The following is a 14,527-nucleotide window of genomic DNA, read 5'->3' as shown; positions in this document are numbered from 1 at the left end:
GGCTGACTCTGGCTTTATGCCACGGCGGCACCTAACTCCAATTTGTGTACTTTTATATAGACACTCTCCTTATCGACTATCAGTTCACCTTCAGCCTTTCGCAAGAAGATGATCGTTATTACACGGCAATCAATTTCGTAGCGACGCCCGAAGAGGTTAGTAAATTATCCCCATTGCATTTCACGTTGTTTATTAAAGTGCCCTGGTTCTCTCTGGCCGACGGTCAGTAGGCTGCATGCAGAGATTGACTCTTTTCTCTCCCCCCCCCCGCCCACAACAAGACTGCATGCACACTCCTTTCAGTGCCGGTTCTGTGCTCATTTTGCACTGTGTGAGAGGCTCCTGCAGTTCTGTTCCTAGCGATGGGGAACTCAAGTTGAGATATATTGATGACCTCAAGGCATACGTGTAATTAGCCGTGGAGTTCGTTGCTGTAATAAATGGCTGGTTGTGAATTTTTTAAAGTTTAAATTATTTTTAAAACTTGCAGTTACACTGAGAGTCAACTTACAGCGACCGTTGTAATTGATAATTTATACTCCTGCGTGTGAAGTCCTGTGGCCTTGGGGGTGACATTTCTAGGCCAAGGGCTGCATGGCCAGACCTTGTGGGGACAGTAATGTAAGAGTATGTGTCACAGATGTGTAAATGTGGGCATGGTTCTTATTTAAATAAAAAAACACACACAACTTGAGGACTAGGGGATCACAAAAAACATTTTGGCATAAGCAAGTCAGTTGTTTTTTTAAAAAACACCCCCGCCAAAACCAATATTGTTTTTCAATGGACAAATTTGGGAGTGGTCCTCCAGTTTTTACAAAAACCTTTTGACACCGCAGTGTCACAGGAGGGGGGCACATGAGAACAATTGGTAATTTTAAAAATAAAATACATTTTTAAATTTAACTTTGTTTTAATCATGGCAGAATCCAGTAATTATTAGGGAGCCACACAACCATACTGACATCACGGCATCAATACAGAGGATCCATAGGAGCAATCGATTATTATTATTATTATTTTTAAAGAAATACACTTTTAGTTACAAATGGGTATTTGTCTCTATTCAGTGATCCAAATATATCTGTGGTTCCTGCTCTAACCGGTAGCAGGCAGATGCCCCCCTTTTTTAAAGGGTTAATTGAGAGCTGGTCTAGGAAATGCCTCTTACTTTTTCCTGAAAATAGATATTCTCTTTAAAAAAGGTGACACAGCCCTGGTTTCAGGAATCACACTGAAATAATGTATTTTGAGGGCAAAGCCCTGGTACATTTGTGCTATGGCTGTACCCTTGCGTCTTTGTAGTTCCAACCCTCTGTGCCTGCTGTTCTTTGCCGTTCTGTGTTGACCACTCAGAATGGCCAAGCTCAGTTTATTATAGGGAGGGCTAGTCTGACCGTAGTGTGACTGGAATCTCTTAATTTTATCTTGCCTTTCTAGGAAGTCACAGGTTTAGTCTCTGGCTTGCTGCTGCTTGACTTCATATTTGGCATTTTTCTTTGCAGACCATGCTGAAGGAAGGTTAATTTACTTAGGCTCCTTGGGACAGTGTTATGGAAATGACTTTGGGAATTCCAGAGAACAAGTGTATGCATAACCCAATGTGGGGTTTTCTGCTTGCTTTTTTTAAAGCCTCTTTTTGATTTCTTGTTCTTAATTCTGAATAAAGTGGTATTCTGTGCAACTCAGAATCTTCCTGTCGCGTGAACACAGGGTAAAATTGTAGGATTTTGGATCCCATGTTCCCACTTCCTGAAATACAAAAAAAAAAAAAAAAAAAGCAAAAATATTTGGCAAACAGAAACTTAACCAGTGCTGTGTTTTAATTGGGCTGTTTTAGGGGGATTTTTGGCATGCTTTTGTTCTTGCCCAAGCAGTGCTGACAAAACTTGATGGAAGCTGCTCTCTCCGTGTGTAAGCCATTAATCTGTGCTGCTTTCTTTGTCCCCTGAAATCAGCAAAACAGAGACCTGGACATGTTTATCAATGCTTCTAAAAACTTCAACCTCAACATCACTTGGTCAACAAGTTTTGCAGGTGAGGACAATTCTTCCTGTTTCCAAATGCCCAGTGTCTGAACTAGAAATGTCTGGAAAGCAGTGGTGGCATATTTAAATCAGAGACCAGTGGCCAGATATTTGGCCAGTTCTGCTGAACCAGAGGCCAGTCCCCCTCTGACCTGGCTCTTTCATTGGCCTTGAACAGCCCAAACTCCTTCCATTGCCTCTTGGCGCCCTCCACTTCCTGCTCCTCGTTGTTCTGCTTCCAGTCTTCCTATTTCCTCCTTAGCTAGACAGATCGTCTTTCTCACACAGTTGGTGCACAGCAACTCAGCCGGGGGCAAGAGGCAGCTCTCAGATCAGGCAGCCAGTTCTGGCTTATAGCCTCTTTATATGCAGATACCCTATGGGTGACTTAGGGATTTAGAAGGCTGCTGTGCCGTGTAATAGTCTGTATATTGAGGCAAAACTTCACTCCAAAGATAATCTGAGAAACGAAGTAGAACAGTTTATCTGATTTCCAGATCTTGAATGCTTGCGTTGGCAGCCGAAATGTTAATTTTGTATGCAACAGTTGTTTGTGTGTTTCTTAATCGCAGTAATGAAACTGAGCTCAGTACTGTCTTGTTGAAACAGAATAATTTTTATTGTTTAATCAACTAGCGCTGCTGTATAATTTAAGAGCACCCCTTGTAATGTTACCAAGGATTTGCATAAAAAGTCTATCTTTATTTCATTTCAATTATATTTTGGCTTTGCCCTAAGGGCTCCTCTCACCCCAACCCATTTGGCCCTTCCAACAACCCTTTGAGGTAGATTAGTTTGAGAGGGCTCAAGGCCACCAAGTAAGCCTTGTGGCCAAGTGAGCATTTGAACCTGAGCCTGAAAATCTTCACTCCCGACAGATGAGAATGTTTCTTTTAAAATACTCCCAACAGCTGGCACCCAGGCAGGGGAGGAGATTCCGGTGGTTTCAAAGAGCCAAATCAAGGAGTACAAGGACAGCTTCTCCAATGAGAAATTTGACTTCCGCAACAATCCCAACATCACTTTCTTTGTCTACGTGAGCAACTTCACCTGGCCAATAAAGATACAGGTAAGAGACCCTTCCATTCACATAAGCACTAGGGAATGACTGGAATATATGGGAGCTGTTCTGTATACTCTGTTCTGTTTGTTTGTGCTGATGTCCGATACTCCTACAAATGTTCATGTCCTGTACTGTATGTATTGGTATGCTAGAAGCCATCGCCTATTGCCATTATCACGCTTTGGCTCTGATCTAACTCACTCTGCAGCCTCAGTGCAATTCAGATTGTGTCGGTTGTTGCTTATGTGATCTCCTGGGTGGCTAAATGCAGTAGGTTTTATGGGGCCACAGCATTTTTATTGTCTTTCAACTTGAGACCATTCAGACGGTGCTGGTGGAAGGTCTCCATCTTGAGAAGCAGTCTGTTAGTGCAAACCCCATTTTTAAAAACTTGGACCAGAGTACTTGTATAATGGAATGAACCCTTCTTCTGCTGTGTGTGCTTTCATCTCCCTTCCCTACCTGGGTTTCCTCCCCTGTGGGGGACTTCTGCAGAACTTCATGCCTGCTGGTGGGGTTCTCTCTCTCTCTTCTTCTTCTTTGGCGATCACTCGTAGCTGAGTAAGATTGTCTTCCATGAACATGGTCTTAACAGTAGGTCTTTAAGTGACTGTGGAGGTCAATTCTGGATCCACACGTCCTTCCACAGTGGGGACATAGGTTTCCAGGCAGGAGTTGATCACGGTGAGGGTTTGCCAAGTGTGCCTTCCTCTTAGCGCATTTCTCCCTTTTGTCCTGAGTTCGAGCATCTTCAAAGCCCATGACACCTTTAGTGTCCAGTTGGAGTGCTTGGAGGCCCATGCTTCCCAGTTGTCAGGGTTTATACCACATTTTTTTAGATTCGCCTTGAGAGAGTCTTTAAACTTCTTTCGTTGACCACCAGCATGACGCTTTCCATTGTTAAGTTCGGAATACCGTTTTGAGACCATGCATGGCGAAAAGCAATCTGTAAATGCGGCAAACAGAGTAAGAAATATTATAAACAGCAACAAATGGATGCACATGAATTGGATGTGAATGTGATAAGCTCCAAGTTGAAAGGTACACGGAGGACTTAAGTAGTGACATGGACGGTGGCTCTGTGACCTTAACCAGTTGGCAGCAGGCAAGCAGGAACTGTGTATCGCTATCCTTGCTAATTAAATCAGTAAGCAAGCCTGGCCAAGAGTTATTTATTGTGAGTGATATCACACTTCTCACTTGCCTTTTTTGTGCAGCCTTCCTTGTTGGTATTGCCAGTCTCCCTGCCAGTGCCCTCTTTTGGCAAGAGCTGGGTGATGAAAGATGGGTCAAATCCCTGCCCATCAACCCTTTAGGAACTTGGCCTGTCATGTGTTTGAATCCGAACATGGCCGGAGGAACTGTACAGCCAACTCTGCATGTCTGGTCTTGGTCTCTCTCTCTCTGCCCCAAGTTTAGAAGTGGGGTGGAATGTAAAAAATCAAGCCAACTTGTATTATTGAGGGGGCGATGCAGTTCAACAAGTGGCAGAAATGCCACGTGGGCAATGACAGACCCTGTTGTACATAAAGAAAGGTGTATGTGTGCATCGACTTGGAGAGAGTGAAAAATGTGCGTTCCCCGCCCCCAAGGACTCATTGGCAATAATGATAGCCTTTCCCTCTAAAGCTAATAGCCGAGGCAGGAGATTATTATTTTTTACTAGCGTTCAGACTGGGGAGAAAAGGGTCCCAATGGAAATTAGGGACCCTCACACCCATTATTAAACTTAAAAAACAAACGAGAAAACCCTGATATGCTTCCAAGTGGCGCATTTAGTGCTGCATGTAGTTTGGCCCACAGTGGAGAACTGAAATAGGATGAAATTACATGTTCCGTGTAATTTCTTTTGTTTTGCTGTTTACCCATTCTTAGTCACTTTCCTTTTCTCTGATTTTAACCTGAAGCCAGTATTTGTTTTCTTAATTTGGGCAGCTTAATTAATGTGCTGGCGCATTTTCCCTCCTTTGTTAACTAACTGACGTTTAAGTTTTTGTCCTGTTGTGGTGTGTGCCAGATATAAGGCTTTTTAAATCTCTGGGAACAGCCGCCCATTGCAAGAATCCATCGTAGATGTTGGTCCTTTGATCGCTCGCCCTTGTTTGTCCTGGAGTTCCTGTTTCAAGACTTCTTTGGCCTCCTGGCTCTCCTTTCCCCTCTGCCTGGTTTTCTTTAGGAAGCTGCAAGCATATAAATGCTCTTTTGTACGACTGATAGTTGTGCATTTGCCAGTGCTGAGCTCCCACCCTTAAAATATTGCTCCACCTCTCTTTAAAACCACCAGTTGGTTTTAAAAGTATATTGGTGTAGAATGTCCCTCCCTCCCTCCCTCCCTCCCTCCCAGCTTCCTTCATTTAAGCAATCTCTTCTATAAAAAGCTCTCTAGAATTCACAGTTAGCAAAATGTAGATCACCATTCTTTAAAAACTTGAAGTTAGTGTCTGTTTACTGAGTCGGTTTGGTTTAAGCCACTTTGGCTTGTGACAGCCACATTGTCAAGTCTGCTTAAGTTTGTCAGTTTCCTTTGGGGAAGACGGGTAAGTTCTTGTTGGATACAGTTTGTCGTCTGCGCTGCAAATGGTTGGTGTTTGTTATAAAAAAAGGGGTTCATTTCTGATTTAGAAAATTAATCAAGTCTGCAATTGGTTGGTCTTATTTATGGTTTCAGTTTTAATTTAGTTTATTTGGCACGTGCTGTGCGGAATGAGCCTTTCTAGAAACAGAATTGGCAAATTCGTCTTCCTCATACTGTATAACCACTGTAGGTGTCGATCATCAGCAAAGTAATATATGAGAATGGCAGTTTCATGTTTCAGATCCCCATCCTTCCCCCGCCTGTTGGTTTGCACAGTGGTGAGAGTTGTTACGGGGTGTCGTGATCTCAGAGGGTTAACCTTGGTGGTTTTTAGAAGCCTCCGAACTGAGAAGCAAAGAAGTTGAGTTGTAGAAACCAGCAGTGGAATTTTACAGATGGCTCTCAGTTCAAACAAACAAAGTAAAGCCGCCGCCCCCCCCTTTCTACCTTGGCTCATTTTTTCGCTATATCTGACAAGTTAGTAATGGGAAACACTTCAAATCTCCTTTGATTGTGTTGTGTCAGCAGTTTTACGCGCCAGTGTTAAAGTTCTCCTCCCCGTGTGTGTTAGCGGTTCTGTAGTTTGGTTTGACGTAGTGGCACAAACATCTGAGTCCAAATGGAGCTCATTTGAAAGCTCTGTCAATTGGTGACTGAATGAGAAAGCCTTAGAAGTGTGATGGGCACTCGTACTTGACGGTGGTATGTTCTGACCTTACACCCGCAGTGAGGATTGTAAGGTCAGTGGTACTTCTGTTTCCTTGGCAGTGCTACAAGCTGAGTCTCGTGCCCGATAATCATTGTTTGAAGGTGTATTTTGTTGGACTGATTTGGGTTGCTGGTGGCCTTGAGGTTCCTTCTGGAGAACCTGGAGGGGTTTGCACAGTACCAGACCCTCCAAGTGTCCCTATTTTCCAGGAACATCCCTGATTTAGAGAAGCTGTCCTGGTTTCTGATTTGATCCCAGAATGTCCCACTTTTCCTTAGGACAGGGGTGCCCAAACTTTTTTCAAAGAGGGCCAGATTTGATGAAGTGAACATGCGTGAGGGCCGACCAAAGTTGTTGAGCTTTCCCCACAATTTTACCCCAAAGTTGCCGAGGTTTTTTTAGGATTTTACCCCAGGACATATACTGCCACGGGGGCTGGATTAAATTGACCGGCAGGCCAGACTAGGCCCCTGTAACGGACTTTGAACATCCCTGCTTTAGGATGTCTCTATTTTCACTGGAAAAATGTTGGAGGGTATGGAGTTATCGAACCCCTGAGCCGTCTGAAGTGAATCCTGTACAGGCAAGTTTTTTTTCTTAATGTTTAATATTTCATTATGTTTTTAGATATGTTGGAAGCTGTCCAGTGTGACTGCGGCAACCCAGGTATAAACAGTAAAATTACCATTGTGGAATGGGACGTCCCTATTTTTGTTGGAGAAATGTTGGAGGGTATACAATACCCACGCCTATTTACCCTGCTCAAAACACCAGTTGGACAATAGAAGTGGAACCAGAGCAGTAGCATGTGTACAGCACAGTGACAAAAACTTTTTTTTTTTAAAGTACAAGCTCCATCATGAAATGCAAATCTCTTGTGCCACTTCCTGGCTTCAGTTGGTAGTGGGAATTGAGTAATTTCGTACTGGGGGTGTGTGCTATTGTCCCTGCAATCAAAATGTTCAGGGAGGCATTGAGATGCAGAATTAAATGAAGGAAGCATCCGAAAGAGGAGCTGTTATAGTGATTAATGACTTCAACTACCCTTACATAGAATGGCTACATATGTCTTCCGGTCATGACAAAGAGGTGAAATTTCTAGATTTCCCGGAGCCAATCAGAGGGACAGTGACCCTGGACTTATACAGTCATGCAGTGGAAGCCGAACGGAATTCGTTCCAGAAGTCTGTTCGACTTCCAAAATGTTTGAAAACCAAATCGCAGCTTCTCATTGGCTGCAGGAAGCTCCTGCAGCCAATCAGAAGCTGCGGAAGCCCTGTTGGATGTTCGTCTTCCAAAAGAACGTTCACAAACCGGAACAATCACTTCCAGATTTTGGGCGTTTGGGAGCCAAAACGTCCGAGTTCCAAGACGTTCGACAACAAAGGTATGACTGTACTTGAGTGGCATCCAGGACGTGGTGTGTGTGTTGTAAGTGGTGTCAAACATTTGGGTTGAGAAACCGTGTCGGTCAGAGCAAATTATTTCTCCACCCCTCCCTACTTGCACTGAGCTTGTCAGATTGGTTTTGCTTTTTAGAAAATAATAATAATGCAGCGTCACTTTAAAACTGCAGGGTGAAATTAAGCGAATTTTTATTCAGAGTAATCCTGTTGAATTTAATTGACCCAACTGAGTCATGTTCATTAATTTCAGTGGGTCTACTCTGAGTAGGCCTAGTGTTAAATCCCAACCACACTGTTTTTTTTGGACCAAGGGCAGGTAAGTCCAAAAAAAACAACAACTTGAAATTTAGGGCATACCAAATTCAAACATGTGAAAACCTCTCCTGGTCCACCCCACAATTTGGGGAGTACACAGTCAATGCACACCTGAAGTTCATTTTGTTAAAAGACTTTCCTGGATGTGAATCAGTGAATTATTTTTAAGAAGAGAAGAGGACATAAAGAGTTCAAAGATACAAATTAGGAAATGTGAATTTTAAAATGGAAATAAATCTCAGAAGAGATGCATCTGGCCTGTTCAGAACCAAAAATTATTATAAGAATGTGAGTGATCAATAAACACTATATAAGCTTTTATGATTGGCTTTGTCTGTCTGATAAATAATGGTTCATTTAATTGTTTAATCTTCCTTATAAATTGTTATTTGGGAAAACGTTGCTTTTGTATTGATCTGTTTTCTCTGTCCTGTGATAGCTGCCAACACTGTGTGTGTGGGGGGGGGCAGGGGTTAGATATCTTCTGGAATGGTAAGGTGCGATGATCAAGGGTCTGGAAACCAGGCCTTATGAGGAATGGTTGCAGGAGCTGAGCATGTTTAGCCTGGAAAAGAGGAGACTGAGAAGAGGCAGGATAGCCATCTTAAGGGGTGTCACATGGAAGACAGAGCAAGCTTGTTTTCTCTTGCTCTGGAGAGTAGGCCTTGAATGAATGTCTTCAAGTTACTTGAAAGGAGATTCTTAGTAAACCACAGGAAGAGCTTTCTGAAGGTAAAAACTGTTTGACAGCGGAAAAGACTCACTCAGAAGGCGGTAGACTCTCCTTCCTTGGGGTTTTTTAAGCAGAGGTTGTTTGGCCATCTGTCATGGATGCTTTAATTGAGATTCTTGCATTCCAAGAGGTTGAACTAGGTGACCCTCAGGGTCCCTTCCAATTCTACGATTCTATTATTTTATTATTATTTATTGAATTTATATACCGCCCTGTACCCGGAGGTCTCAGGGCGGTTCATATCCCTGACGCACTTTATATGTTTCTAAAACACTCTCCTCTCCTTCCTGAAAATTGCCTAATGTGGCCTGTAACATTCCCCGCAAAATCCCCTATACCAAAAGTGCAAAATCTCAGATTTAGCTGTGAAACAGCAGCTGCAGATCCGAAGTATTCCAATAGTAAGATGATGCAACTATAGACCAGGAACCTCCCTGTAACAAAGTGCTCATCCGAGCAAGCAGCGAAGAACCATCGATCAAAAAGACAGTGGAAATCAATCAAGGAACCTGTCAGAATATAAATGTCTTCACTTACTACTGACAGCTAGAAAGTGACCCAGATGAGCAGGGACCTCGGTTGGGAATTCTGGAGTTGCAGTGCCACCTCGGGAAAAGGGCCGCCGCACGTGCTCCACACATTTCAGCCCCCAGGCAATATCCAGGCTAGACCAAGATCTTAGCAGCTCCTTTATAGACTGAGAATAATACGTGGCCCTGCAGCGGCTGGATCGGTGCCGCATAAAAGCCCTGGGACGCCTCCATGTTCAACTTGTTCTCCTGCCCTTTAGGATAAGGAAAACAGCGATTAGGCTGGTTCCTTCTGTACAGAGCAAATCCTCCCAGATGAATATAAGCTAATAGCTTGAATGAAGCAGCATGGAAACTTCTTCCCCTCCTTGAGCCCAAGGGAAGGCAAGGGTGGGAGCGTGATTGAAGCTCCTGGTGATCTTGCAAAACTTCGGTGTCAGATGTCAGTGGTAGTTGCTCGCAAGTAACCAGGCAGGACTCCGACCTGTCTTCACCTGGTTTTATTTGGGTGCAAAACTATTTACAGTGCAGAACCATCAGTTCATGTCTGCCTCAGTCACTAGCAGAATCCGGGAGTGGTCGTTTCCAGGTCCTTCCCCAGCATAAGAGCTTAGTCACCCCCAGCCTTTTCCTTCCTTCTTTGCGTTTTACACCTCTGCGCAAGGTGGGCGACGGAAGAGGCATGCTTCCCTCCTGGCCTGCTTGGCCAGGAGCGGTGCTGAGGCTCCCAGCAGCATCCTCTAGCCCTTTACCCGGGAGGTATGGCTTTCCGCACCCTCAGACTGACGAGGTGCGGCACTGGGGCTCCCGGCAGCATCCTCTGGTCCCGCCCCCTCTTCCCCACTGGAGGTGTGGCTTTCCCCACCACAGGAAGAGGAACTGCTTCTCAGGATTTTCGGAGGTTCCCTGTATCCCAACTGCCCCTCTGCCTCCCTTCCCTGTTCCGATGGCAGTCCCCTGACACTTGGCCTTATCTGCCCCGTTCCTGATGTCATGTATGACATCAGATGTAGGGTTGGTGGTTGTGGCTACCCCAAAATGGCCAGGCCGGCCAAGTGTGGCCCATGAGCTGGAGGTTCCCTACCGTTGGTCTCCACTGAGTGGAACTTGGTGTCCTTCCGCCCTTCAAAGCAGGTTTCCTACTGCCGCCGTTCTTCCCCCAGCTCATTCCCGCACAGCATCAATTGTAGCATCTATGCGACAAACTCTCAAGAAGTTCAGCACAAACATTTTGTAGCCTGATTGCAATGATGGAAAATCTACCGCAATCTATTTTTAGGAGTAGAGTTAGGTAGCAAATTGCTGGATGCAGTAAATGAGGATGAAACGGAACAATGGGATGCAGGGTGGGGAGGGGAGAGAAGGCGAAAAAGTTGTTAGCCTGTACCTTGATATGTGAAACGGCATCCATAGTGATCCCATAATATGTGCTTGTGTGACAGCCCAAGAAAAGAGCTGTCTCTCTTGTTCAGAAACAATTGAAGCGTTGGGGAATGTGCTCGTGGCAGAATACTTAAAAGAAGCGGTAAAGGTAAAACTGCAATGCACCGGACCAAAATTCAGATGTCAAGTGCACAGCTTGGTCACCGACAACGCTGCCAGTGCAGCGAAAACGAGAAGCAGCTGGGGAAGAAAAAGAACAAAAGTCTTGAACGTGCATCTTTCAGAGACTCAAATACGCGTGTAAAAAGAGTTCTGCTGGATGAGAGTACGGGTCTTGCCCAGCGCAGCACCTGTAGAGATCATGCATTGGAGGTTCCTTCCTGTCCTTTCCGTGCAGACCCTCGAAAATCTGCTTTTGAGAGTCCTCCAGTGCATATCAGACCATGAAATAATCTTTCTGGAGAAACGGGCCATTCACTTCGTGTATATTTGTGAAGGCTGTCTTTGAATTTGGGCTGTTTCAACGTGAAACGTCCATCCATCTGTCCCCATTTAACCACTGGAATCTACCTTATGCCTCACTGGGTAAAGGGTAAAGGGGACCCATGACAGTTAAGTCGAGTTGCGGACGACTCTGGGGTTGCAGCGCTCATTTTGCTTTACTGGCCAAGGGAGCTGGCGTTTGTCCACAGACAGTTTTTCTGGGTCATATGGCCAGCATGACTAAGCCGCTTCTGGCGAAACCAGAGCAGCACACGGAAACGCCATTTACCTTCCCGCCAGAGCAGTACCTATTTATCTACTTGCACTTTGACATGCTTTCGAACTGCTAGGTTGTCAGGAGCAGGGACTGAACAACGGGAACTCACCCCATCACAGGGATTTGAACTGCCAACCTTTCAATCGGGAAACCGATTAGACCACAGTGCCACCCGCATCCTCACTGGGTGCTTCATTCCAAATAGAAAGTATCTTCTACCTTTGAGAACCGAGCATACCCAAGCCAATAGTAGTTCACATGGCAGTAGTTTTACCAAGTGATGAGTGCTGTTTGCACGGTCACTTCCGTGAGATTATATTTCCTTCTGTTGCTCTTCGTTATGCTGTCACGCTAAAATGAAAAGTCATGGCTCAACCCACTCCCTTCTTCATATGGAGTTATGGGGGAATGCTGCCCCACTGGGAAGAAAGCCGCTTTTGCCAACTTCTTTTGTCCAAATGGTGTTTGGACAATAATGCAGAGCCATCAGCCGTCCCTTTGTCATCCCCCCCCCCCCCAGCAAACCAGGGAAATTGATGTTGCATCTTTCTTTGTAGAAAGTCGAACACCAGGCTACTTCTGGGCACATGCAAATGCTACCCTAATAAACTGCCGCTGAGAGCAGACCTTGGAATGGTTAGGTTGCAAGATCCTAGGAGATCTGAGTCTTGAGTTTTACTTGTGCTTCAGCTAATAGTGCTCCTGTGTCAGCTGAACAATCGTCAATAGTATTGTTAAAGCAAAATGAGTCTAAAACAAAGAAATGCAATTAATTTTGGTGCTAATGGGAGCCCCCTTTTTAAAAGGCAGAATAATTTCTAGTTGCTAACTAGAGCAGATCCTGCAGCATCCAGGAAACAGTACTGTACTTCATGCTGCTTCAGAAATAAATACTCTCTTTCCTCCCATGGCATGGATTTCATCTGCGCTGTGCCAGAAAAGGCAAATTGTATGCTGCTGGTTTTTCTGTTGAACTTTATCTCCTGTAGTTTGACTTGTATTAATGCTTCTTGCCAATTAGCTTCTGGGGCTAATGCTAGGGATGGATGGATCAGTCTCTCACTCATAAGTCTTTTGTCCCATTTCTGCATTAATCTGCAGTGTTTCGGTAAAAGGGCGGGGGGGAGGAATCTGCACCAAATGTCACACTCTGTATTTAAATATGTATCTTATCTCAAAATAGTCATCTAGATATTATTATTCATATTTTTTTAAAGTAATTTAGTTTGTATCCCACTGTTCCTCCCAAAGGAGCCCAGGGCGGTAAACAACAAACAACATCAGCCTCTTAAAAACAATCCCAGCGCAGATGCAGACTGGGAAAGGTTTCTACTTAAAAAGCTTGCTGGAATGGGAAGGTTTTTAATGGGTGCCGAAAAGATAACAGAGGTGGCTCCTGGCTAATGTTTAATGGGAGAGAATTCCAAATTGTAGGTGGTCCTTCTGCTAAGATGGTTTCTGCCAAGCCGAGTACAGTGATCAGCTTGGGTATAAAAGGGGTGAGGTGATAATATACATATTTTATCTCAGTGTATGCATTTCTAAATACATTTCATTTTAAAATACACATTTGCTAACTTACTTGAGCCGCTGAGGGTGCCACAAGATTTTGAGAAGTGGAAAACCCAAAGAGGAAATTACACTACGATCTGTACATTAGCTTGGGAGATGCGGATCACGTTCGTTTGCATCAGGATTTGGAGAAATCAAATTGCTCAAGCTTCTCTAAACCAATATACAGGGTCCTGTCTCTGGCCCCCCTTGGGGATTGCCTCTCGCCAACTGAGCCTCCATAGCTTTAAAAGCCTTCAGAAAAAGCTTTGTTCCGTGGGATGGGGAGCAGGGTTTTTTCCATGATGGCCCCGTGGAATACTTTGTCTAGGGACGTTGGCCTATTTCCAACCACAAGGTTTCAGTCTTGTCATCCAAGTAGGTTTTTTTTTTTGGGGGGGGGGGTTCATTGGCATGAGATTGTATTGATACGGTAAGCTATGTTGATACACAATTTATCATGAGCTGCTTTTCTTGAGAGAGGTGGGGGGCAGAGAGAAAGAACAAAAACGATGCGTAAGGACATCACAAGAGCCCTCCTGGATCAGGCCAGAGGCCCATCTAGTCATAGAATCATAGAAGGGACCCAAGGGTCATCTAGTCTAACCCCCTGCAATGCAGAAATTGTTTGGCCCAGCATGGGACTTGAACCCACGACACTAAGATTAAGAGTCTGATAGTGGAGGTGGTCATTGATAGTTCTTCTCCAGGAATATGTCCCACCCAATACTGCCTCTTGGGGAAGCAAATTCCATGGTTGTACCATGTGAAAAAGTAGTTTCTTCTGTCTCTTCTGAATCTCCCAACGTTCAGCTTCACTGGATGTCCCCGAGTGTGTTAAATGCGCAGACATGTGTTAAATGAAATAAATTATCCTATTACTTTTGTAAAAAAAAAAAAAAGGGTAACAGAAACCATGCAGGCAAGCATCCTAGCTCGATTCTAACATCTTTGCTGCCAAACGGCAGATAATTCAAACCAGCTTCGTTGAACAAACACGCATGAGATCCAAGAGGAGGGTTGTTGTTTTAAAGTCTCCTTGCTTGAACTCCAATCCTTAAACTCTGCCTGTGGAAACAGTGAGTCATATATACTTTTAAAATTAAGACTCCCCCCCACCCCATCGCCAATTTTGTTCCATGTGAATTCTACCTACCTACTGCAGCGAGTCTGACTACTTAAGCTGTGAAGAGCTTTCCCTAATAGCTGTTGTGGTCTAAGTAATCCAGAACACATTCTGCTTCCACTAAAGGAGAAATGAAATGGCTAAGAAGGAATGGCTCCTTTTCAAAAACGTCTCTTCTGCACCAGCAACAAGGACCAATCAGACTTTTCCTGGGTTTCCTCTGAATGCAGCTAAGGGGGGCATTCCGGAGGCCAATATCTACCCCCTGGCAGCAGCCTGTGGCTGTAGGTGTTTGTATGTATATGTGAAATCTCTTTCAGGTCATTTCATTGTATAGCAAAGGTTCTTG

At 44.4% G+C, this 14,527-nt stretch overlaps 2 protein-coding genes across 4 annotated transcripts in view; both read left to right on the top strand.

The window, feature by feature from the left end:
- ATRN (attractin) overlaps positions 1-14,527 on the top strand; it is a 167,000-nt gene that overhangs the window by 100,703 nt on the left and 51,770 nt on the right. For all 3 annotated transcript variants that reach the window (XM_079990677.1, XM_079990678.1, XM_079990679.1), the window contains exons 22-24: positions 61-155; positions 1,959-2,037; positions 2,939-3,096. In XM_079990677.1, the coding sequence (XP_079846803.1) occupies positions 61-155; positions 1,959-2,037; positions 2,939-3,096 (332 nt within the window). The remainder of the gene's footprint in view (positions 1-60; positions 156-1,958; positions 2,038-2,938; positions 3,097-14,527) is intronic.
- Positions 1-14,527, top strand: part of LOC307224190 (kyphoscoliosis peptidase-like) — a 281,232-nt gene that overhangs the window by 257,857 nt on the left and 8,848 nt on the right. The window lies entirely within an intron of this gene.

The sequence above is a fragment of the Podarcis cretensis genome (assembly GCF_951804945.1).
Source record: "Podarcis cretensis genome assembly, chromosome: 9".
Taxonomy (NCBI): Eukaryota; Metazoa; Chordata; class Lepidosauria; order Squamata; family Lacertidae; genus Podarcis; species Podarcis cretensis.
Note: the sequence above shows the minus strand (reverse complement) of the source record. Positions and strands in the feature narration are given on the sequence as shown.